This window comes from Truncatella angustata (assembly GCF_020726525.1).
Source record: "Truncatella angustata strain MPI-SDFR-AT-0073 chromosome Unknown BKA67scaffold_2, whole genome shotgun sequence".
NCBI lineage: Eukaryota > Fungi > Ascomycota > Sordariomycetes > Amphisphaeriales > Sporocadaceae > Truncatella > Truncatella angustata.
Window position 1 is genome coordinate 6,936,219 of NW_025763382.1, and position 23,994 is coordinate 6,960,212.

General features: G+C 51.5%; 8 protein-coding genes across 8 annotated transcripts; 5 read left to right on the top strand and 3 right to left on the bottom strand.

The window, feature by feature from the left end:
• Positions 1-104: 104 nt before the first annotated feature.
• BKA67DRAFT_656572 (uncharacterized protein) lies at positions 105-4,291 on the top strand (the record flags this gene model as incomplete). Its single annotated transcript, XM_046106965.1, has 2 exons — positions 105-945; positions 1,062-4,291. 2 exons carry the CDS (start codon positions 105-107, stop codon positions 4,289-4,291), a joined length of 4,071 nt encoding a protein of 1,356 aa, XP_045962611.1.
• Positions 4,292-6,779: 2,488 nt separating this feature from the next.
• Positions 6,780-9,413, bottom strand: BKA67DRAFT_533532 (uncharacterized protein; the record flags this gene model as incomplete). The annotated part of the gene is made up of 2 exons (XM_046099715.1): positions 6,780-7,067; positions 7,125-9,413. 2 exons carry the CDS (start codon positions 9,411-9,413, stop codon positions 6,780-6,782), a joined length of 2,577 nt encoding a protein of 858 aa, XP_045962612.1.
• A 1,157-nt stretch (positions 9,414-10,570) lies between these two features.
• On the top strand, positions 10,571-12,138 carry BKA67DRAFT_213114 (uracil phosphoribosyltransferase-domain-containing protein). The gene is made up of 4 exons (XM_046095508.1): positions 10,571-10,926; positions 11,003-11,361; positions 11,420-11,591; positions 11,642-12,138. The coding sequence occupies exons 1-4, from the start codon at positions 10,775-10,777 to the stop codon at positions 11,691-11,693; spliced, it is 735 nt and encodes a 244-aa protein (XP_045962613.1). The 5' UTR covers positions 10,571-10,774; the 3' UTR covers positions 11,694-12,138.
• Positions 12,139-12,169: 31 nt separating this feature from the next.
• On the bottom strand, positions 12,170-12,409 carry BKA67DRAFT_514330 (transcription elongation factor 1; the record flags this gene model as incomplete). The annotated part of the gene is made up of 1 exon (XM_046097640.1): positions 12,170-12,409. The coding sequence occupies one exon, from the start codon at positions 12,407-12,409 to the stop codon at positions 12,170-12,172; it is 240 nt and encodes a 79-aa protein (XP_045962614.1).
• Positions 12,410-13,443: 1,034 nt separating this feature from the next.
• Positions 13,444-15,443, bottom strand: BKA67DRAFT_213127 (uncharacterized protein). Its single transcript, XM_046095509.1, has 4 exons — positions 14,843-15,443; positions 14,457-14,771; positions 14,313-14,397; positions 13,444-14,246 (listed from the first exon to the last, which is right to left on the bottom strand). Exons 1-4 carry the CDS (start codon positions 15,321-15,323, stop codon positions 13,586-13,588), a joined length of 1,542 nt encoding a protein of 513 aa, XP_045962615.1. The 5' UTR covers positions 15,324-15,443; the 3' UTR covers positions 13,444-13,585.
• Positions 15,444-15,726: 283 nt separating this feature from the next.
• BKA67DRAFT_213077 (uncharacterized protein) lies at positions 15,727-17,360 on the top strand. Its single transcript, XM_046095506.1, has 3 exons — positions 15,727-16,538; positions 16,637-17,141; positions 17,199-17,360. Exons 1-2 carry the CDS (start codon positions 16,129-16,131, stop codon positions 17,052-17,054), a joined length of 828 nt encoding a protein of 275 aa, XP_045962616.1. The 5' UTR covers positions 15,727-16,128; the 3' UTR covers positions 17,055-17,141; positions 17,199-17,360.
• Positions 17,361-19,958, top strand: BKA67DRAFT_213078 (uncharacterized protein). The gene is made up of 3 exons (XM_046095507.1): positions 17,361-18,501; positions 18,565-19,029; positions 19,083-19,958. The coding sequence occupies exons 1-3, from the start codon at positions 17,610-17,612 to the stop codon at positions 19,868-19,870; spliced, it is 2,145 nt and encodes a 714-aa protein (XP_045962617.1). The 5' UTR covers positions 17,361-17,609; the 3' UTR covers positions 19,871-19,958.
• A 1,565-nt stretch (positions 19,959-21,523) lies between these two features.
• BKA67DRAFT_513116 (GTP cyclohydrolase-like protein II) lies at positions 21,524-23,524 on the top strand (the record flags this gene model as incomplete). The annotated part of the gene is made up of 6 exons (XM_046097538.1): positions 21,524-21,798; positions 21,873-22,762; positions 22,923-23,085; positions 23,150-23,179; positions 23,251-23,336; positions 23,451-23,524. The coding sequence occupies 6 exons, from the start codon at positions 21,524-21,526 to the stop codon at positions 23,522-23,524; spliced, it is 1,518 nt and encodes a 505-aa protein (XP_045962618.1).
• Positions 23,525-23,994: the final 470 nt, after the last annotated feature.

Sequence of the window (23,994 nt, forward strand, 5' to 3'; positions counted from 1 at the left end):
TATCCTAGATCGCTACATCTGGGGTTTGGCTACCTTTATTTCAGTTCCCATCCGTGTTCCTGCCACGGCGCTTCGCTCTGTCAGTTCATGGATTCACCTTCACGATGGATAGCTACCAAGGGGACCGGTCGCGCTCCCAGTCGCGGTCGAGAGGCCCGACGAACGGGCGTGCCGGCTTGTACCGAATGAGTTCCAACCACAGCAGTCAGAGTGTCTTTGAAGATGTCGACATGTCCCAAGATGACATGTTCTCTGGGCCTGTCGCGGAAAGTTTACCCACAAGCGTGTCTGCATTTGCGCATCGCCGCGGCCGAGCCGATTCTACAGCAAGTTTTGCCCCGAGTTTTACCTACTTCAATGAGGACGAGGAGGAGCCACAGGTCTACGACGAGGACGGTCGCCCCCTATACGAGGATGACGGCTCGGCCGCAGTGGATATCGACGACCTCCCTTTTGACATCCCTTTCGCCGTCGAAGCCGTCGATGAGGACGACGAGGAGAGTAGTTCTGCCGCCGAGATGGAGAGTCCCCATGAAGATTATGCTATGCACCGAAGATCCTCGACCATCTCCCGAAGCTCGGTTCATGCCAGACTACTACGAACCGATAGTGGCCGTACCGATCAGAGTGCCCGGGAAGGTCGCATCACCCAGAAGTTGTACATGGTCAACGAGGATCTCACCATTGTCATTGCTGGGTTCCGCACCAGTTCTATAGGCTTTGCCCTATACATACTATTGTGCACTGCAACTTTCGGCGTCGCGTACCTGCTACTGCGTTGGCTTCCGCGCTGGCAGGTAAAGCTGACGGGAGAGCCCTGTCCTCTACACAGCAGTCAATGGGTTGTACTGGAAAACCAATGGGGAGAGATGCAAATCATCAATGTGTCTGCCCGTCCATACGACCGCCCGCTATCTACCGTCTTTGGTGCGCCCGAAAAGCTTTGTAAGTTCAGTCTATCAGTCTTAACGCGGCGGGGAGATTCCAAGTCTTTTCTGGGTGGCCTGACCTGGTTTCCGATCGTCCCTGTCTGTTTCCTCGGCTAACCAGTACTGTAATAGCCAAGTTCATGTCGACTCAAATGCTCGATGACGACAGCGATCCATATATGACGGAGTTGCGCATACTGAACTATCGCTATGTACGATTGTTCTTCCATCCCCTGAAGGACAAATTCGTCATCTGCAATGGATGGAAAGATCCAAATTGGACACACGTCAGAACGCTTCGTGCCGGAATAGACGGCGAGGAGAAGGAGCAGCGTGAATACGTCTTTGGTTCCAATCTCATCGACATCGAGCAGAAGTCAACACCACAGCTGCTTGTTGACGAGGTCTTCCATCCGTTCTACGTCTTCCAGATTGCCAGCCTGGTTCTCTGGTCTTTGGACGAGTACTACTATTACGCCGTTTGTATCTTTGTCATGTCGGCTGGTAGTATCATAGCGACTCTCATTGAAACGCGTTCTACAATGAAGCGGCTACGTGAAATTTCCCGCTTCGAATGCGACGTCCGTGTTCAGCGCGATGGCTTCTGGACGAATGTCTCGTCGAGTGACCTCGTTCCCGGAGACGTCTATGAGATTAGCGATCCGAACCTGTCACAGTTCCCCAGCGATAGTCTTCTCCTGAGTGGAGACTGCATCGTCAACGAGAGTATGCTGACAGGTGAGTCGGTTCCTGTATCGAAAGTCCCCGCCACGGACGAGGTTCTCAGCGTCATGAACCTGGGAGCCACTTCTGTCTCTCCGGAAACTGCCCGTCACTTTTTGTTCTGCGGTACCAAGATCATTCGGGCCAGACGACCACAGGACCACGGGGAAGACGAAGGCGTGGCGCTTGCGATGGTTGTCAGAACCGGCTTCAACACAACGAAAGGATCTTTGGTTCGGTCTATGCTGTTTCCCAAACCTTCTGGCTTCAAATTTTACCGCGACTCTTTCCGGTACATCGCCGTCATGGGTTGTATCGCCATACTCGGGTTTATCGTGTCTTTCGTCAACTTCCTACGGCTTGGACTGGCCTGGCACTTGATAGTTGTGCGCGCCCTTGATCTTATCACCATCGTTGTACCACCAGCACTCCCAGCCACGCTGACTATCGGTACGAACTTTGCATTGAGTCGACTACGAAAGAAGCAAATCTTTTGCATCAGCCCTCAGAGAGTCAATGTTGGCGGCAAGCTTGATATCATGTGTTTCGACAAAACCGGTACTTTGACCGAAGAAGGCTTGGATGTTCTTGGAGTGCGGTTGGTCGAACGGTCGAAGAAACAATTCGGCGAACTGGTAACCAAGGCATCATCGCTTGTGCAGCCAGCAAACTATGAAGCTTCCCCGGAAAACCTTAAAGACACAAATCGTGCTGCTTTATTCACTATGGCCACGTGCCATTCGCTACGGTCTGTTGACGGTGAGCTCATGGGAGATCCCCTAGATCTCAAGATGTTCGAGTTCACCTACTGGACCTTCGAAGAGGGCAGACAGGAGGGCGGTGAACACGAAGATGAAGAGCAGGGTGGACTCTCACCCTCCGTCGCCCGGCCGCCTCCCCTGCCGCTCTATGATACTGACGACCTGGGCTCGGCTCAAAGACGTAATACCTCTGTGGAGCTGGGTGTGCTGAAAGGCTTTGAATTTGTCTCGCACCTTCGCCGCGCAAGCGTTCTTGTGCGAGCATTCGGGCAGCAAACCGCAGATGTTTACGTAAAAGGTGCGCCGGAATGCATGCGAGAGATCTGCAAAGCGGACTCGTTTCCTGCAGACTATGAGGAACTGCTCTCCTATTACACTCACAAGGGTTATCGAGTCATTGCATGCGCAACAAAACATTTGAAAAAGCTGTCTTGGGTCAAGAGTCAAAAGATGAAGCGTGAAGAAGTAGAGTCGGAACTCGACTTTGTCGGCTTTATTATCTTCGAGAACAAGCTCAAGCCCACAACTGCTGCTGTTCTTAAGGAATTGACAGATGCAAATATCGGCCAGGTCATGGTTACAGGAGACAACATCCTCACCGCGATCAGCGTGTCCAGGAACTGTGGTCTGCTCGACAAGAACGCGCATTGTTTTGTACCACATTTTGTGGAAGGGCATTTTCAAGACCCCAACGCCGATCTGCACTGGGAAAGCATCGACGCGCCCAATCTGAAACTGGATAAGCACACTCTCCTACCGCTTCCCGTCCCGGCCGACCTTGATGTCTCCTTGCCTTATGATATCACAAACCTAAGCAATTATTCACTCGCCGTGACCGGCGATGTCTTCCGCTGGGTCATTGACTACGCGCCAACAGAAACTCTGCATAGAATGCTTGTCAAGGGCAAGATCTTTGCACGAATGTCACCTGATGAGAAACACGAGTTGGTGGAGAAGCTGCAGAGTATTGGATACTGCGCTGGCTTCTGTGGTGACGGTGCTAATGACTGTGGCGCACTCAAGGCAGCTGATGTCGGCATCTCGCTATCTGAAGCCGAGGCGTCTGTGGCCGCTCCATTCACATCCCGCGTATTCGATATTCGCTGCGTCCCAGACGTGATCAGAGAAGGACGAGCTGCCCTCGTCACCAGCTTCAGTTGTTTCAAGTTCATGTCCCTCTACTCGGCTATCCAGTTCACTTCTGTCAGCTTTCTATACGCTTCGGCATCGAATCTTGGCGACTTTCAGTTTCTGTTCATTGATGTTCTGCTCATCCTGCCTATTGCAATATTTATGGGATGGTCTGGTCCTTACCCGGTGCTGAGCCGCAAACGACCTACTGCTGATCTGGTGTCACGAAAGGTCTTGACTCCCCTGCTTGGTCAGATTCTCATTTGTATCTCAATCCAGGCGGTCGCATTCCTCCTTGTTAGAGAGCAGGAATGGTTCATCCCGCCACATATCAACCCGGAGAAGTCCAACATCAAGAACTCCGAGAACACAGCTCTCTTCTTGGTCTCGTGTTTCGAATACACACTCGTCGGTGTCGTCCTCATGGCTGGCAAGCCGTTCAGACAACCAATGTGGCAGAACTACCCCTTCGTCGCAACAATCGCCGTAGCACTGGCCATCAACATCTACATGGTGCTGGCGCCAACTCACAGCATCAAGCATCTAATGCAACTCACCAACATCTCGTTCAGCTTCAAGATGACACTGCTGGTGCTGGGTCTGGCATATCTCGTCTTGTCATGGACGGCGGAGAACTACCTCTTCCAGAGACTGGCGAGATTGGCGGGCAGGGTCAAGCTGGGTATGACAAAGACCCCGAAGCAGAGGAAGGAATACAAGGTCATCGCCGAGAGGATGAGGACCTAGATGTCTTGTACTTGAACATGCTTTATCATCAAACATAACTGTATATAGGTGAAGAATAACATCTCTTGATGGACAAGTAATGATTGGTATTTTCTCCGTAGCAATTACACCAGATGGACAAGCCCATGAAAGAATACTCAAGTAAACCAATTCATTAAGGCACAACGATCCATGCTTGTTCCGACACCGGTCAGTTCCCTACAAAACCAATGTACGTGCCTTGCCTAGCTCCATAGCATCGTCCTCAAATCCAAGCGTGGATTTGTACCCAGGTTGACCAAAATCTAATCCTCTGCTGTGTGCTGCCTTCCAAAGCCATTCGCCATTCCTAGCCCAGCCTACAAAACCGCTCCGACATACATCACTTGCTGACCTGACGGGCTCCAAATCATCTAGAGCTTGCAAGGTGCCTCAGCCAGTCAACATACTATTTAGCAACATCTGGAGGTAGCATTCGCGGTTGACCTAACGACTAAGGACGCCGGCTTCAGCGAGGATCAAGAAGTAACTAACCAACGTGAGGAACTAGCAGAGAACCAAGCACCCCAATGAGACAGAAGGGGTCCTATATTGCGGTGGTAAGGAAGTCCAGGAGGAAGGTGTTTAGAATTTAACTTCTGTTTTTTTCTCTAGAGAGAATTCAGGCCCCGAGCATCTAAGACCAGAAGTAAATACTGCCGAACAAGTAACGAAGCCGTGGAGGAAGCCGTTAAGAAAGGCGTGGACGGAGTTGGCGGTACAGTTTGGAGTGATTATATCATCAACAATGTCCAGTACGGACTAATAACAACCATTTATTAAGCCAGTATCTATCAAGGTGTAATGTTATAGTGTTAATGATCTTAAACCGGCAGTACTGAGCACAAGAAGTAAACCTAGGACTTGTATGGTGTAGGTTGTGCTGTCAAATCAGAACTGTACACAAGGTGTATGGATGGGGCTGGGGAGGGGCTCCACACATACTTGATGATACTTTAGCTGGTCGCTACAGATTCATGCTTGCAATTGTTCGCTGAGGCTCGAGGGTTGACCGGGAAGGTCGATGAGGATTTAGCTAGTCGTATTTGGTACAGGAGTTGATATCAGAGTCGGTGCTGCCTATAGTGATGGCAAGAAAGGACGATGGCTTCAGGAGCTAGTAGGGGAACCCATCGTGGTCGGTACGTGTGCTCTTCCTTTAATCCTGCTTACGAGTACTGTGACAAAGCATGAAATCTGGATCTGCACGAATGTGCTTTCGAAATAGACAAGTTTGGTATGTTGAAACAGCTCCGCCCTCCCCTTCCCCCGGCTGAGCAAGTTCGAGTTAATCTCGAAGAAACCTTATTCACCATATATAATAACGTTAGTCTTCATTATTTCCCACCAACAAGGTTCATTTCTTCAGCCCCCTTTTTTTTTCTTTTCAGTTTCTTTGTTTCTGGAGTAACACCAATACCAACGGAACTGAACCGGCAATAACGAACACCAGGATCACTGCCGGGGAGCCTCAACAAATTCTCTGTTTACTACTTGTTACCCTTTCTTTGAATCCCTCTCGATCAATACCCAATATATCCACGCACAGGATACAGCAACGAGACACAGTTGCCACTACATCCTCCCTGAAGAGGGGGGGGGGGGGGGGGGGAGAAAGGAAAAGAATACTACATTTCTTCTGGTCCAACATCACTTCCAGCACCCATTCCACTGAATCCATGGAGGTATCAATGCCTCCTTCTGCTCCACTCCTGACTTCTTGATAAAACGAGGGGTTAGGGTTCGCGTTGTCTTTTAAGCCAGGGAAAACGATCGGTATCTACGAACTAGATGCACCCCCATAACAACACAACCACCAGATTGCAACGAAGAGAATCAGTGGCATTTGCCACAGACAGAGAAAGAAAGAAAAAAGTTGCCAATCACATGACAGCTGTCATGGCGAAAGCAGACCATGTATATGAGACCCCAAGGAATAGAGCTGTGTGTCTGCGTAGTGTCATAACAGTGCGAATGAGTCTCGTCACATTGGGATATGATACCCCTTTTTCCTTCTTCTCCAGGGATCCCGTCCAGCAGACATGGACCTTCATCTGATGGCAGAACCATGGATATAAACTGTCAGAACATAGACAACCCAGTGGCAGGCCGCAAACCAATGCTGATCTACTCGTAGCTTCGTATTTCAAATTAAGAGCCAGAAACGCCGTGCTATTCGCAAACTCCAGGAATGCTTAGTCTAAGGGTATAATGCCGTGCCAAGTCCCACCAAAAGGGGACCGTTCGCAATGTCTGATACCATGTCATGCAATCCCTATGCTAGTCCCTAGTCCATCATGTCATGAGAACCTTGACCATCTACTTACACAAATGCAGGTCTAATCTGTTCAGTCGACGCACCATATCCAGCTGCAGAGTTTCCATTCGCTTGTATGAATGCTGGTCAAGACCTGTCGGTGACTTGTCTGCAACCCTCGCCTCTATAACTGTGTTCTGGGCGCGTCTCAAATCAATCGTGCGCAGCATCTGCCTCTAGCTGGTCAACAAGACCTTGAAGTCTTTCCGTGTATCCGCCATGAGCCCGTGGATCATCTACCCCTGCATCCAAAAGACTTGCTTCCATGGCTCTATGGTGTGAAATGAATTCATGTATCGAGTCGAGCAGCGGACCGAGGCTCTTGGCCGAGTGGCTCGACGTGAAAGCCTTGCGGGTCGGAGGGTAGAGACACAGATAGCCGAGTAGCAACGATAAGTAGCCAAATGCTACATTGAGCTGGCTCTTGGCCTCAGAGTCGGCCTGTAGTATAATGTTAGCTTCGACACCCACATCATATCTTGGGGCCAAACAACTTACTTCCGCAGTGTTCCGGTGGTTTGCAAGGAACAGACGGATTAGCTCCTTGATTGGTGATTCGCCACCGGAGCCTCGACTCTCATAGACCGCTTCTCTGACCGCCGTACCCTGCTCAGCGAAGTTGATGAGGATACCAAGTCGAAGGACTAGGCCGTCAATCAGGCCAGACCATTCATCACCGTCGGAGACCGCCGACAGTGACTGTGTGAAGCTTGTGCAGATGGAAATTGAGAGCGGCAAGATGAGGCCCTTTCCAACAAAGATGCCGGGTGCCGTGATGCTAGAGTTAGTCATGTTGAGCACCAGCTTGAGCAGTGGGCTTTCTAAAGCATTGTGACGCGTAGGATCCTTGAGAGCAACACCGAACGCATCCGCCACAGACGGGAGATACTGCTTAGCTAGTTTCTCACTGCTCTGCGCTTCCATGGCTTTCACAGCATGGTGTTCGAGCACGGAAAGGGCGCAGTGAACATCGAAGGTCTCGGCAGCCGGCTGATCCCAGAATTCTCCTCCTTGGGCGGCCGAGACAGTATCAAAGAGGCCCTTGGTGACAGCGGGCGGGAACAGTGCGTCATCGCTGCCCAGTTGAGCATCCTGAGCAATCAACATCTCAAGGCACTTCAGGGTCACTGTTCTTGGTGATGTCGACATAGGTTTGGCTGATTGCCAAATCGGCAAATCGAGCAACGCTGCCTGGCCGGCGATCAGCAGTCCTTGGTTCCGTTTTGAGAGATTGCTCTTGCGGTCCCGAACCAGCTTCTTGATATCTTCGTCAAGTTGGAGAAGTCTTCCGAACAAGTTTCCAGCTTCCTCATCTTGTAGCAATTGTATGACATGTGGCGCTGCAGAGCTCGTAAGAATTTGCAGAAGGATGACGGTAATGAGATACCCCGAGATGGGGTCTGCTTCGTCTCCGACGCTTTTCAGGACCATGGCATCCAGCCCATGATCGCGCATACGTTTTCTGTAGTCCTTATGACGTGCTTTCTCCGCAATCTGCAAGAGAGCTGTTCTGCGGCTAGAGGATGGCTTTGCAGTTGGTTGACCAATCTGCGTTGATAAATCGAACATCTCGTCAGCGACCCTGCTGTTCGCGCCTGCCTGTCTCAGCTCGTGGATATCTCGAGGTCGGATTTTGCGAGGGGTGGACACGGAAGAGTCCTCGTCAGCGTCCAGATCGGCCTTGGGCAAGACCTTGGGGGTCAACTCCAAGCGCCTCGGGGCAGTGGATGTCGTTAGATCGGGCATGGCCAACGCCTCAAAAATATTGTCCTCCTCCAACAGTGTGACCTTTGAAGTGCCGTAGGTATGTTTTAGAGAGCTCCCAGACCGGGCCAGTGTCCTAGGGCCTTGACCGCCATAAGCCCTGCGCGTCTTCGAGGCCTGAGATGACGACTGTGAGTCCGCGTCTTCGCTGTTCTGACCGGATGAAACCACGGGGTCAGCCCAGGTTACTTGGCTGTCTGTCTTGTCCTCGTCGACCGTACCATCCGACTCCTCCATTTGCTCGACCAGGGCGTCTATCAGCCTTTTTCGCCGCTTTTCAGCAGGCTTGGACGCTGGAGCCGAGATCGAGACCTGTCTGGAGGACTTGGAAGCGTTTCGAGAGACATTCGGAGCCGTGGCGGATGGTTTGAACTTGGGCCGTACTGGTATTTGGTGTTGCTGCGATGCCTTGTCCCCAACCTGCAAGCTACCAAACATGTTCATGGTATTCGGCGAGAAGGGCAGCTCTGAGTTCGATCCCTCCTTCCCCTTTGATCTGTCTAGCGGAGCAACGGGAGTGGGTGGGGGGCTTGAGAGGAGCCCGTTCGCTGCATCGACCTCCATGATGTCTGCCGAGGCCGCGCGCGCTTGTCGCGTCGGCCCATACGTCTTCGGCCTCGAGCCGCCTGCATCTTCGGTAGGCGAGGAAACCCGCGAGCGCTGTTTGGGCTTGAGGGCCGAAGGAGAGCTGTCTTCACTCACAGGGTCAAGGCCATGGTCGTCGGCAGGATAGACACTGTTGACCTTTCGCTTCCGCTCAGCATTTGTCAGGGGTTTCGTGATTGGTGGGCCGGTCCTCGTGTTCAGTGTCGGATGATCCGGCGAGGAGTCATCGGAAGGAATGTCATAAGGATCGTGTTCGACGTGGCGCGTGGCTGGGAGGTCGGAAACGGATCTCGAGATACCAGCGCGTATGTTCTTGACAGGTCTTTGCGACGGCTGTGTCGGAACCGTCTTCTTGCTAGCCCTGCCATACGTCTTCAAGCGACTCGTCGACTTGGGCTGGGCGCTCAAGGAAGCCATGGCGTGAAGCAGAAATGTCGCGAACGATGTAGCTCAATCCACAAATCGCGTGATCATCGTTGGGGGCGTGCGATGGAAGCGCTGGGGCAAGTGCTGGAGACAGATTGCGACTTTTTTCGAGAGTCAGGTTCGGAGTGAAAGATGGCGCAGTGGTTGCCGGTCAAGCCAGAAAGTAAATATAAAAAAATAATAATAATCAAAGGTTGAAGTTACTCTGCTGTCCCGCGCGATTCGGAAGTTGCGACAGCTGGAGCTACTGTAGCTTGAGAGTCGGGCTCGTCTTGTTATGGAGATGCGGAGGAACAGAACACAATGGCTATGGAGCGAGGATGGTGATGACGAAATGAGCCTGATCCCTTCCTTCTTACGGAGGCGTGCGTCGATTGTTAGGAACTACGCAAACGCGGCATTTGGGTCGTGTTCCATGACATGTACGATCAAATCAGATGTTACGGCACGTTGAATTGTCTTATGCCACCGTCCAGGGTCATCACTCAAACCACCACTGCTTGTGACGAAACCGCTCATAGCCCACTATCAATTTGACATGGGATTTGGCCCGTGGACTGTTAGGACCGACACTTGCGAAACAGGAATCCCATGGTGCTTTGTTGACCGCCCGCCCGCCACATGCAACCAGAACACCGAACACGCCCCCCCCCCCCCCCCTTGCGCGGCGGGGACAAAGAGACAAGAGACCCGGACAAGAAATCTACAGCACGTCTCCGGCAGGGCAGGCCCTGGGCCCACGCCTGCATACCAGATCCATACAATACACAGGCGCATTGGGGAGGGGTCCCAGCTGTGCCCAAGCTCTGCCGGGGGTATTTGAGGGCTGCTGCATAAGTACAAAGTATGCCAACCTTGGTCTAGGGCATAGATGAATATGGCGATAAGCCCCTGCAATACATATTCTGCATATCGCGGACCCTGCCGCAAGCACCTGGCCCATTCGTCTAGTATTGCTGGAGGTATTCCCAACGGTCTCCGTATTCTGCGTATATTCTCATACTCCTACCGCACCTCTTCTTGTTCCCGTCCAATTCGCTTGGCAAATCGAGGCTGTCGGTCACCGTCATCGGTCCTCTGTCTCGAGTCTCTCACGTCTAGTTCTCCGCCCTCTTTCTGGCTCCTCACTAAGCTGAACCATATTCTTGCACCTTCAGTTGTCACTGAGAAAGACCTATACCCTGATCTGTGTCCACTTTCCCAAGACAGATCCCACCACATTATGTAAGACCTCAAATACTCTTTCAAAGCTCGGTGTCTTGTCCTCGAGAGTGAGAGGCATTGACTGCTAATACCTGGCCAGCTGCGGTCCCATCACATCACCTAGGCGTTTCTAGCTTACACCATCCAACATGTCGACCACTCCTCAACCTGCTCCCACCAAGTGTGTAGGACCAGATTATCGATCTGAGAGCCAAAAGCCGACTGCCACGGTGTCGACCCAGGTGAAATTTGACAATGCCATCATCTTGCAGCAGACCCCTCAGCTCATTGCCTTGCTCACGTGAGTACTTCCCTCGTTAGGCGGGGATGCACCATTGCCTTCCCGTGTTCATCTTCCGAACTAACCTGAGGGCCAGAATGATTCGTGACAAGAACACTGATCGGGCGGACTTTATATTCTACTCTAACCGTATTATTCGGTTGCTCGTTGAGGAGGGCCTCAATCATCTACCAACAGTTGAGCAGACAGTCACCACGCCTGTCGGCCGCTCCTATGCCGGACTCCAGTTCCAGGGCAAGATCTGCGGTGTATCTATCATGCGCGCCGGCGAGTCAATGGAACAGGGCCTACGGGATTGTTGCCGATCCGTCAGAATTGGCAAGATCCTGATTCAACGCGATGAGGAGACGGCAAAGCCTAAGCTGTTTTACGACAAGCTTCCCGAGGACATTGCAAGCAGATGGGTTCTCCTGCTTGACCCAATGCTGGCCACTGGTATGCGACCACTACCGACTGGAATCAACACACGGATGCAGCAGCTGACTAGAAATAGGTGGATCGGCTATCATGGCCGTTGATGTTCTAAAGTCCAGAGGTGTCCCCGAGGAGCGAATACTCTTCCTCAACCTCATTGCCAGCCCTGAAGGCATCCGAAACTTTTCGACTAAATTCCCCAAACTGAGGGTTGTCACAGCTTTCGTGGACGCAGGCCTGGACGAGAAGAAGTACGTGGTCTTGACCAGGATACCCAGTCATTTCGCTAACCCAATATCAGCTATATCATTCCTGGCCTGGGCGATTTTGGTGACAGGTATTACACCATGTAAAAGCTTGCAGGTTTTCCCAAGTATATATATTGCACCAGTGGGGTCACAAATCAGGCTGCAACCAATGGTTGAGACCTGTCCACCATCCGTAGAAAATGCAAGTAGAACTGTGCAGAATCAAGTTACGCCGACCATCCAGACCAAGTATCATGTTGGAAATCTTGTCCTGACGCCCCAGAGCACAAGCCCCTCTAATAATACAAAAGCATAAACACCTGCCGCAAATCCCAGTTGAAAAGGTTGTATGCCAGGATCAGTACTCATCGTCATCGGCTACGATGCCCTCTCCCTCGTAACGGCGATCGTCCTCGTCCTCGCCGTATCTGTTTTCTTCTGTCTGTCTCGCTCGTGAACTGGACGCGAGTGGTCTCGGAGCGCCACCGGCTTCCTCCTTCGCGACGGCATCTGCAGGGACGATACGTTAGCATGCAAAGGGCTCCCCCTTTCTCGCGGAACCCAAAACGAGCGAAGGCGAACTACTTACCGGCTGCGTCAACCCACTCGCTGTAGATGTCGATCGGCGCACTCAGGTAGTTGGCGCCGCACTGGAAGTTCTGCGCGCACACGTTGCAGTTCAGCGTTCCCACGCCTGCCTTCTTGTCCACCTTGACCGTGACCGACTTCTCGTGGTTGCAGAAAAGGCAGGTGAAGGTTGTCGCGAGCGTGGCGCGCGCCTTCTTGGGCGGCGGCTTGCTGGAGGACTTTCTCTTGCCCATGGCGAATGTCGCGTCAAGAAATGTGTAGCAGCTCAACTTGTCGCGTGAGTGTGATGTGTGTCTCGGCCGTCGAAGCAGTGTGTGGCAGGTCTGTCGCGTGGAGGTATATTTTGGTCTTTGCGCAATATGATTGTCGAGTAAGAACGTATCGCAGATCTTCTTTCTTTTGTTTATTATCGGGAAAAGACTTCCTGCTTGCGTGATCTGCTTCGAAACTCTGCTATTTTCAGCACCTTTGCACAATGGATCTCCCTCCGACACAACGGCCGTCGCAAGCTTGCAGTGAATGGCGCCTTGGCTTTTGGCTCTGGCTTCCGCGGGGTGTAACTACGTAGTTCCATATAATTATTCCCGGCCTGACCACAATGAGTGCGAACCATGGTTAAATTTACACACGCTAAACAGGACGGACGGCCTTTGCCTCCCTGCCTCCCAGGCCGCGCCATCGCCTAGGTTACTATTATCCTAGCGCTGTGCCCGGCGATGAACACTGAACAAAATACATCCCTCGTCACTATACGACCTTACTAACGCCTAGGTCAATAAGTATTCGCCTGCGTGACTCATCCGTAGACCAGCCTCAGCGGCCAAGAGATGCTTTCTACACGAAAAGGCCTAACCTAGACTGGATGCCGCTGCTGATGCGCGAGCCGTTCTGCCCGTTGGGCCGTTGGGAAGGACGATGCCGGGTGTCCTCTTTGTGCTGGACTTGCTTTTGAGACAGCCCCGTTAATCGAAAGGGGAACCCGGTTGCCGCTGATCTGGAGTGACGACAAGCAGAGGCAGAAGGTTGCGCATCATACCGTGGAAGACCATCAAAGGTGTGTTGCTGGTCCTCGAGTTTTGAGGACTTTGTAAATTGTAACTGACGTGTGTAGCAGTGGGTGTGCATGGATCTTCAATGTTCGTTTAGGCTATATCGAATAGGACCATATCTCATTATGCTTTGTTCTCAAGGGGTCGATATGGTCTTGCAGCCCACTAACGGCTGATCTGCGTGCCGAAAGGAGCTGCGTTCAGTGCCCCCAATCCCCATTTAAACCACGCCGCGCTGCCTATCACTATCGCTATTCTAAAACCTTGTATACGTGACGTAATTTACCGAGAAGTAAGCTTTTCAAAAGGTCATGTTTAATTTAACACGTTTATTATGAAAACTTTGTAATATTTCCCGTGTTACGCCTCAGGTCCACCCATCGGAACTGGTGATGCCGGTACGTTTAAGATCTCATCCTCCTCAAACAAGTCGCCAAAATGCCTGGATCTTGTTGAACTGGAGAACATGAATTTTAACGTCGCCCTCGATCCCTCACGGTGAAGAGAAACGAGATGATGAATCACCCGTCGCAACTCTTTCATCCTCGCTACAGGTGTGCCGAAAAACGAGAGCCCATCCAAGATGAGGTACACTACAGCGCTGGAAGGGAGCCTCCTGACTAGACGACCAAGCGAGCTACAGATGCTGATAACATCCTCGCCATCGGTTTCATCCAGACACTCTTGAAGGTCTGCTCCCTTGAACCCGGGGAAATGGTCGATGAGCTGCAAAAGCAGGCTCATGGCCAGACTGGTGGGACTCGCGTCGACGTCGCGATAGTAATTCCGATGCTGGCTACAGAGATATACCAGGGGTATGATCTCCAATCCTTCTCTGCGCTCCAAAGATTGCTCCATCAGAGCATGAATCATCCTTGCGTTTGCGAACGATGTGGACAGGTCCAAGGGGTCCGTCGCGCCGCCATTGACCAAAAGAAGTGATCCTTCGTCGACGGTAAGCCATTCCCGGAGCCTGGGGCTTCCTTGCAATGCGTGAACACGACTCACGTCGATCTCTGTTCTTGACGCTGGAAGATTCAGCCGCAACAACGCTTCTACGTCGTCGGTGATCAAGGCTGGGTCATACTCTAATTCCTCCAGGACGTTCTCACACGTAATGGAGGGAGTTGTAGATATCGAATCTCGAGCCTCCGTATTCTTGATTGTTAGGTCTAGTGAAAGAAAATCTTTAGTGACCTAGGCAGACATGGGGAAGCCGTGTTGCACCTACTTTTCACCACCCCTTGGAGGAGGGACTGCAGGCTGTCATAAACAGCTGTCTCTATGCCCTCATATAGGTCAGACCTGTCTGCAATTCGTTTAATATTCAGGTCGATCTCGTCCAACCGGCGGCGCACTTTGACGTTTTCGTACGACGTCCATTCCTGGACTGTCGATATCTCGCTCAGCTTTTCCTGCGTCTGTCGTCGAATGACATGGACCCCACGAGCCTTCAAGTCCTTGGCAGCCAAGTTCACTTCTGCTAGTCGATCGTTGAGATTGGTGGACAGAGCGGATGGATTGAGAAGGCGCTTGGCCCCAGCAACTGCACCCGAAATATAAGTGTCAGACGCAGTAGTAATCATACATATGGTCGCAGTGAGCTTCAGATCTTACCAAATGCGTGCGTCATGTACCAACGGAGAATGTGGTCCAAGGTCAATAACACCTCGGTGTATAACTTAGCTGTGCGGCGGTGAACTTCGGCGTCCTCGTTCGCGAGCTCCAGGTATTGCACATGATCGTTCAGGATACGGGGCAACCTCTCCAGGGCTTTATACACGGCCTCTCGATGAACACTGGTCTGCTCAAGAGTCGTGAAGATGACATTGAGGCCGCCGGATAGGATGGAGCCGCCCATGTCGTCAGGTATCATCGAGGTGAACATTTTGCCGGTTCCAGCATTCTTGCACAGGCCTCGAAATGCCTTTTTCATCTTGCCTGCCATCCCCGACATCTCATTGTCGCGTGCAGAAACCTTTTCAATCGCGGAGCAGGCATGCTCCATCCTTGCTTGCACGGCGTTCCAATCACTCCCTTGGCTGATTTCCATCGGGGGAAGCTTTAGTTTCTCGAGACACTTGTTGGCAGTGTCCATAAAGTTTTTCTGAGCTTTGAAATACTCGGCATAAAATATTTTATAATCTCTACTCGGCTCATTAGTCCTCGTATCTATTCAGATTCTGAGACGTATACTTTCATCTCATCCAAGCCCGTACTTCCTCGCCGACGTCGCCAACTCAGAGCCCCGTCGTCCGCCCCGTTGAGGGCGTCCATGAACTCATCGACCTCATCGTGGCCAGCGGTCGCCGGCAAGCGATTTCCGGTGCCAGGCATGCTAAATTGGACGCGAATAAAATGCTAACACGCAAGTGAGAGCGCTCCAGATGACTGTTATCAGCAAGGATAAAGATTGTACAATACTATCGAATTGTACACGGCGGGGCAGCACGACCATGTGGAAATCCTGATCGGGATAGAAGCATGCATTGCGAAGCAGGCAGCAGGCTGCATCTGGCGCAGATTGCATTAGGCCCTGCTGTGATGCATAAGGTGGTATTGTGATCATGGGATATCTGCAAGGCTTTGGGGTATCGTCCAATGGGTGAGAACTACCTAACGCACAAGCGGTATGGCTTGTCTACCGCGACGGTGGGCAGATTGCATGAAGGCAGGGGCACCGCATGCTGACAAGTCAGATGTCGACCACAATTCCAGCCGCAAAATCCTGTGAGAATGGGGGCCGAAAGCAGGCTGGCGCTCGAATTATCTATGGGTAATCGTAACCTGCGGTCTCAGCTAGGGAGACAAGAAATCTCGACGATATCTTATGTCCACACCTAAACCTTCTCGGTTACACCACATCTTTGATCCAACTGCCGACACGGACAGAAACAAGTACGATGGCTGGTGACAGTCTCCTGGCCACTTCAGAAGCTGGTAACGATGAGGTGGCGGCGGTGGGGCAATCCATACCAGCGGTTGAAAATGTAGAAGGTCAACCAGTGTCAACTGCGGACGAGTCGACGGGATCTGAAGACGCAGCGCGGCCATTGCAGTCGAGCAATGCCGAAAAGGAGGCGAAAGAGGCTTTGCTAATAGCTGTGGAAAAGATGAAGGCGTTGAAGACAGCAACGACAGTAAACGTCTGGGCAGAGTATTCGCAATTGGAAGACATCATGGATGAGTTTCCATCACCGCCCGCCTCGCCACGACCGACGAGCCAAGTCCCTCCTCCTTTCCCACACGGAGGTGGTACCGCACCCCGAGTATATCCCATTAATTTAAATACCCCTAGTTCTCAGCCCATCATGTAAGTCTGATTTCACCCCTCAGCTTGGCGCTTTATGCATACCCAAGATAGCGTTTTTGGGTCTTCAAATTGAAGGAATCTGCTAAGACTGTTGTAAGACCATCTTGTACAATTGAGCGATTGTCGATGGGAGACTGGCGCGGGGACTCCTTAGGTCCGCCACGACCCGGCCTTCCACCACCGCCGCCGCGACCCGGCTTTGCACCTGGTCCACCGCGACCAGGCTTTGCACCTGGTCCGCCACGACCCGGCCCTCCGCCTGGGCCACCCGGCTATGGCCCAAGTGGTCGCGTCGGTCGCAACAATGCCACTCCTGTCATACAAGTATATTACCGGAACGTACGCTCTGTGCCGACAACGGTCGACAGAGAGTACTCGGACGAGGATTTCAAGAATGCCTACACTAATGCGCAAAATATTGAGAAGCCACAAAGGGTTAAGATTAATTCATCAATTCTCTTAGATGACCTAGAGCGCATCGCTGGACTGACATTGCCAGGCCTTCCTCACATGTGAGTCATAGCGGAATACCAATCTTTTGTTGATCTTTTACTCGAAGGAGCTGACCACTACGTCGACTTCAGCATCATCCCAAGCTTCAAGGTGAGCCGGTCGTGTTGAAAGCATTCAAGACCATACAGCAACTAATGTTTCGAGCAGCTATTAGTCCATAATTGGGATGGAATTAAATCAACATTGAAGAAACTGACACTTGAGCTTGAAGATTTGGAAAAGCGAGTGACAAGGGTGATAGCAGTCGAATCACCTACAAACGCTAGAACTGGTAATGAACCACAAGGAACAACAACACCCACGGACGATAGAGCCCAAGAGCAGACAAAGAGAGATATACCTGTGGAAGATGCATCAAATCACAAAGAAGTCGGCCAAGAAGAGATTAATGGTAGCTTGAGTAGCCCCGAGAGACCAACACCCTCTAGATCGAGCACACAAGCCAATGTCGACATTAGCCTTGTGCGAGAAAGAAACGACCTTCAAGTTCGTGTTTCACATTTGCGATGTCTACACGACTTCATCCTGACAGATTTGAGCCACCTCATAGGTCTAAGAATGAAGATTCAGGACGGTTCGCTTGATAAAATCAGTTTTGATGAGATGTACTACCTTTACAGTCCTGGCGACCTCATCATCGACCGGGAAAGTGATGTTGACGCACTGTATCAGGTGTACGCCGTTACCGGTGGTCGGATGCGATTACTCAAATATGTGAACAACAATGTTTATCGCCCACCAGGGGAAGAGGAGGAGGCGGATAATTCACCCGAAGCTGGCATAGGAACCTGGACAGACGTTGTCATTGATTGCTTCAGATTAGGTTGGGACGGAAAGAAAATCGGCCCTCGGCGCATCACTCATCGCGTGCCGCATTACACGGGCGAGAAGAAGATTACTGACCTCAACTACTACCCAGTCCGATTCCGCAGAAACTCTGAAGATATCATCAAGAAGCTCAAGCTTCGAGGAAGGGCCGCGCTCGAGTGCTATGGTCACAAAAAATATGCTGCGCGGACGACCAAACACCCTAGTGTACGGGAGCCATTGCCCCTTCGGAAGAGAATGCGTTCGCCTCCGCCTCGGATGTCAAGTGGCCGTGCAGAGAATGCTCAATTGATGGGAACTGCCGAGAAGGAACTTGAGAGTGATGTCTATGTTGACATTGAGACGTTCAACGAGGCATTCCCATTCTACGAAACAGACTTTGATCATCTGGGGCGTGTTCGTCCCAGCTTGAGAGAAGTGACAGAAAGCACCCCGGGCGGTCGAGATCGAGAATATCATATCGGTGATCATGATGTCGACGAGGCCCGCTCAGATGGCTTTTTGTCATCTCACTTTCATCTCACACATGCCAAACGGCCAGAGGAGCTGGCAGATATGGAAGACTATCTTATGCTATTGCCTCACTGTGTTCCGGCTTTCGATTTTCGTCAGCGCGAATGGTGTAAGTGACATTGCTCCCGATAATGCTCAATTTTTTTTCTAGTGGTTGACAATCAGAATATAGATTGGCTCGATGTCGAAAAGTTGGAGGAAATTGATAAGAGTGAAGATGCCAGGAGGCGTGGCTGGGAGGATCTGGTGATAGAGGACGGTTACAGCCAGCTGCTCCTGTCACTTGTCGATAACCATACCTCAGCGTTCGAGCATAAGAAAGCGAAGAACTCAACCACGCAGAGTTCGCAGATCGATTTGATCAAGGGCAAAGGCCGTGGCCTCATTCTTTTGCTCCACGGACCCCCGGGGACCGGCAAAACCTCGACCGCTGAGACCATAGCTGCATACACGGGGAAACCACTCTATGCTGTGACCTGTGGAGATATTGGTGTCACGGCGAGGGAGGTTGAAGATAACCTGAGAGAGCACACAGAGCGGGCTGAGAAATGGGGCTGCGTCTTGCTCCTTGACGAAGCAGACGTGTTCCTGGCGAAAAGAACTTGGACTGACATGAATCGGAATGCAGTAGTCTCTGGTAAGTGACTGGCCCAAGCTTTCGAGAATCTTGCAAGCTGACCAAGCCATAAGTGTTTCTGAGGCACTTGGAGTACTACAGCGGCATATTGTTTTTGACGACGAACATTGTGGGGATCATCGATGAAGCCTTCAAATCGCGCATCCACGTCGCGCTCCGCTACGACATGATAGACCAGAGCTCAACAGAAAGGATATGGAACAACATCCTGGACCGTATCATCAAAGATAACGAGACTTCCGATGTCAAGATCAAATTTGACCGAGACCTGCTTCTCGAGTTTGCACTGTCCCACTACGAAAAGCACGAAGAAGAAGAGACAACCTGGAATGCCCGCCAAATCCGCAACGCTTTCTCCACTGCCATAGCTATGGGGCAGTTTGACAGGTTCGAGCGCATTCGAAAAGAAGGTCTGTCGCCGGACCAGGCCGCCGCGTCGGGCACGAAGAGTCTCATGACCATCAGACTGACGAAACGAAACTTTGCCAAGATAGCAGAGACAGCCACTGACTTTGAGAGATATATCAATGCCGTCCGCGGCCCCGATGCCGATAATGCGCTTGCTAGCCAGCAGCGAGACGACTACTTTGCAAGACAACTGGCACCCCCGAGGAGGAAAAATCGCAGAGGCTCGGCCGACTTCGGGCAGGGGCCCAGGCGCCGGGGATATCTTACGCCTCAATCTTCCAAGCCCGTAAAAGGCAAGAAGGTCGCCGAGAGGTCTGTCAGTCCGGATGATGATCAGGAGAACAGTGAACAGAAAACAACGCGTGCGAATAAACCAAGGATAAGGAGGGAAGAGTTTTCCGAGGATGACGAGGATGGTATATCCGATGAGTGAACCGTTCATGTTAGTACAAAGTCGCTAGTGAAGAAATATGTGTGCTACCGCACAGCACGCAAATCGGTCTATAAATATGTTAATTCCCATTTTATGTGACTGTACCGTGATTAATCACATCAACTCCGCTGGATTTGAAGAATAAACAAATATAAGCAGACCAAGCACTGGTCTTGGTGGACTATACTTCTATGAGGGGAGTAGTAGTCTCATGTCATGTCTAGTCTAGACTAGTATAAAGCTTTGTCCGGTGCCACGAATTAGAGACATTGGCACGAAAGCGATACTCGATCAATTTCAGCAATTATGACAATTCGGTTCAGGCACAGCTCAGAATGAGGCTACGGTTTGAGCTCGTTAGCAAAAGATATCGTCCTTTCATTCACTGGTGACCTGGCGCTTCTCTACTGGTCTCACTTTGAGACAGTGATGTAGTTCATAACCCCAGGAACCTAGGTTATGGCAGGCGTCCGGCAGCCTCTACTCCCGGCTTTGCGCTATAATTATGCTTATTACATAACTACATGTCTTATCTTACAGGTCTATTTTTAGCCGCTTCACTGTTCGAGAGCCATTCGCTTAAAGTGCACTTTCAGCAGGAAACCGTTCGCAGCTGTCCTCGTTAAGAACTGGAGCAAAACAACACTTTTGGTAGCGACCGTGAATTTGTCACAATGTATGGCCCAAGATCCAAGACACATTTCTTGATTGAGTGGGTATGCTTCCCAATCAGAGCGAGGGAAAATAGGATAGCCAAAACGCGCTAACCTTAATTCTTATCACTTCACTTTATGTCTATCGGAGTAAAGTGGATATAGCGGGGTAGCTATATGCGCCTATCGAGGCCCCGCCCCTTGTATCCCCATCCACTATGATCATGAACGGTCACTGGGGCTTTGATATGCTATTTGCTTTTATGATATCAACGCTGCAGTTGGAATTTGCTAATATTTATTGATCTGCGATGTTGCGAAAGTCCCCATAGGGAATGTTGCATTGATACGGAAGAAGAATTGGATTCCTCTTAATAACAAAGGGCCAGAGAGTCGGGGACTTCCCCGCGCGCGGAGGACTCCTCGTGATCGTCTCCGAGTCGCTATGCACATCACTAGCGACAACGCCTAACTCAACCCGACGGATTCAGGCGGCTGACACGACCACGCCTGGGGTACTACGACTATCCATATCTCTCTATCGAGGATCATCTTTAACGTTAGTCAACGCATTCAAGCTATCTTCTCTACAGGACAACTAAGTCGGAAGCATGCCCAAATGCGTGGTGCAATAAGCTTCCAGCCAATTACTATTTCTTGTGCCTGACCAAACCTGCATTGGAGCTCCAAGACAGCTTTCGTGACACCTCATCCATCCATCTGTGTGTACTATCTTGCGGTACTCATTCCAACCGTTCTGACCGACATCTTGACATCGTGAACTCTCATTCGCTTGTTAGATAGGTCACATGATTATTGACTTTACGCCAACCTCTCGTCCTTTGTGTGCTCTGTGCTCAACGCCACATCTTGCTTTATCTATTTCTGCTTGAGATATACATAGGCTTTTATCCTACTTGTTTAACAACATCTTTTGAAATTCAATCTATAGGTCCTGTATTACCAGTCTTACCCATATCAACTTTCTCAGATCCTCAAGATGGCAAGTGAGGACATGTCAGCCGTCCTTCAGGCATTGAAGGCAATCCAAGATAACCAGACGGTACTATCGACTGGCCTAGCAGGTGTGACGAAGAGACTTGATCAGATTGCACCGGAAAGCACGCCGGAGAGCAAGACCCCTAGAGGCAGCGTCAGCAATGGCGCCGGATTGAGTTCAAGTCCTCTCCCAACACCGGGTTCACCTCCGGCCGAGAAGCCGGCTGCAGCAAAGGAAGCCGAGAAGTCCGGCTTCACTTCACGAATCATTCTGACGTAAGTCACGATAATGATAATAACAATAGTGTCCCTCAAATCTAGTTCTCTAGTTGGCTAACAATCCATCACAGCACATATCCCAAGCAAATCGGCATTGACCCTCTGAATCTATCCTGGGGCGCCTCGACGCCCGAGGAGCGCGGACCCGTGGTGGTCTCGCGCTCGAGCAGCACCATCGGGCGCCGCAACGCCATCGGCGCCCATGGCGGCTCGTACAGCATCTACTTTGCGCTGGCGCTGGCGTCCAAACAGCTGGACATCAACCACCGGCCCGACTTCACCAACACGGAGCCGGCGGCCAACATCGGGCCGTTCCCGCAGTGGTCCGACCCGAAGAAGATCGTCGCCATGGACCCGTGGGGCCACCTGGCGCCCTGGCTCTTCAGCGAGACCATCGAGAGCCAGAACGTCGACATCCGCCCCACCATCGCCATCACCAAGGCGCACATGAAGCTCCCGGAGCTCGAGGAGAGCGTGCGGGCGGGGCGGCTGGTGCCCGACGGCAAGGTGTGCCTGAACAGCGCCGGCGAGCTGGCCGTGACCAAGTTCGCCGTCGAGCCCGTCTGGTACCTGCCGGGGGTGGCGGCGCGGTTCGGAATCGACGAGGGCGTGCTGCGGCGGTCGCTGTTCGAGCACACGGGCGGCTCGTACCCGGAGCTTATCACGCGCAACGACATCAAGGTCTTCCTGCCACCGATCGGCGGCCTCACCGTCTACTGCTTCGGCGACCCGGCCAAGATGTCGGACGAGAAGGTCCGCCTCGCTCTGCGTATCCACGACGAGTGCAACGGCAGCGACGTCTTCGGCTCCGACATCTGCACGTGCCGCCCCTACCTCATCTTCGGCATTGAGGAGGCCGTTAAAGAGGCGCAGAACGGCGGCAGCGGTGTGGTCATCTATTTCAGAAAGGAGGGCAGAGCGCTGGGTGAGGTTACCAAGGTAAGCGGCTCTTCCCATCCCAGTACAGACAAGACCCGTGGTGATCCGTAACATGGCTGACTGCTTTTCTTCTTCTCTATAGTACCGTACGTGCATTTCCTCTACGTCCTAATATTAAACCCCCAGGAAATATTTCTATTATTCTTCGATGTAATATGCTAATTCCACCGTCTAATCTACAGTTGTGTACAACGCCCGGAAACGAGGCGAAGACCGCGCATCGGATTACTTCAAGAGGACCGAGAACATCGCGGGAGTCAAGGACATGAGGTTCCAGGCCCTGATGCCAGATATCCTCCACTGGCTCGGCATCAAGAAGATTGACCGCATGCTTAGCATGAGCAAGTATGTTTCCCCTCCTAAAACCTGTGAGCGCGCGGATATCTCGCTGATACATAATTCTCAACAGCATGAAACACGACGCGATCGTGGGACAAGGGTAAGTGTTGTTTACAACTCAGAATGATAATGCTATAAAAAAAACACAGTCGCTCTAATGCAGGCACACAGGATCCCGATCCACGAGCGCGTCGAGCTCCCAGAGGAGTTGATCCCTGATGACTCAAGGGTGGAGATAGACGCCAAGATCACAGCCGGTACGTTTTATTCGTCCTTGTCAGCACGATACAACGCATGGTGGTACCCCACAATGGTCGTTCTAGAAGCTGGCGGTAGAATTTTGCGGCATATAACTAATCATTCTTTTGCAGGCTATTTCACAACCGGTCACAGAATGACAGAGGATGAGCTTAAGGCTGTCCAGGGCCGTATGTGGGAAGAGTAAGTTTCAGGCACCCCTTTTTCCTATCCTAAGCCCGATTCCAAGAGAATTGGAGGAAAGAAAAGGATTGCGGCAGAGTCTCGGCTAACAGGAAACGCAGTATCGACCACTAAACGCGAGTTTGAATCCGAGAGAGCCAGCGGTGTTGGCACGTGTGAGTGCATGGTAGAAACGATGTGGTCATGATGCATACCTATCAATGCTTTGGGACCTTGATTTGAATGAGTAGTAGCTTGGATACTCATCTGCAGTTAGAACCATACTGAGCAGTCAGGATATTATCGCTAGTGCAAGCCGGAAGTAGAACCCGATGAATTAAATCGTAGCTGCATAGTCAGTGCCCACATCTTAAAAAAGTTGACTGTTCACTGGTGCGCAATTTCCTGCTGACCTACACTTTCAACCGGTAAGTACATCTTCGAGTGCTGCTGTAGTGCTGTAGTGTCTCGTGTCCAGTCGTGTTAGGCCTGCAC

Coding starts and splice junctions, on each gene's coding strand:
- BKA67DRAFT_213114 (XM_046095508.1), top strand. CDS start 10,775: ATGTCGACCACTCCTCAACCTGCTCCCACCAAGTGTGTAGGACCAGAT. Junction 11,362..11,419: donor TGACCCAATGCTGGCCACTG/GTATGCGACCAC, acceptor GACTAGAAATAG/GTGGATCGGCTATCATGGCC. Junction 11,592..11,641: donor GCAGGCCTGGACGAGAAGAA/GTACGTGGTCTT, acceptor ACCCAATATCAG/CTATATCATTCCTGGCCTGG.
- BKA67DRAFT_213127 (XM_046095509.1), bottom strand. CDS start 15,323: ATGGACACTGCCAACAAGTGTCTCGAGAAACTAAAGCTTCCCCCGATG. Junction 14,398..14,456: donor CCTCCAAGGGGTGGTGAAAA/GTAGGTGCAACA, acceptor TTCTTTCACTAG/ACCTAACAATCAAGAATACG. Junction 14,247..14,312: donor AACGTCCTGGAGGAATTAGA/GTATGACCCAGC, acceptor TCCAGCGTCAAG/AACAGAGATCGACGTGAGTC.
- BKA67DRAFT_213077 (XM_046095506.1), top strand. CDS start 16,129: ATGGCTGGTGACAGTCTCCTGGCCACTTCAGAAGCTGGTAACGATGAG. Junction 16,539..16,636: donor CCTAGTTCTCAGCCCATCAT/GTAAGTCTGATT, acceptor GACTGTTGTAAG/ACCATCTTGTACAATTGAGC.
- BKA67DRAFT_213078 (XM_046095507.1), top strand. CDS start 17,610: ATGAAGATTCAGGACGGTTCGCTTGATAAAATCAGTTTTGATGAGATG. Junction 18,502..18,564: donor TTTTCGTCAGCGCGAATGGT/GTAAGTGACATT, acceptor ATCAGAATATAG/ATTGGCTCGATGTCGAAAAG. Junction 19,030..19,082: donor TCGGAATGCAGTAGTCTCTG/GTAAGTGACTGG, acceptor CCAAGCCATAAG/TGTTTCTGAGGCACTTGGAG.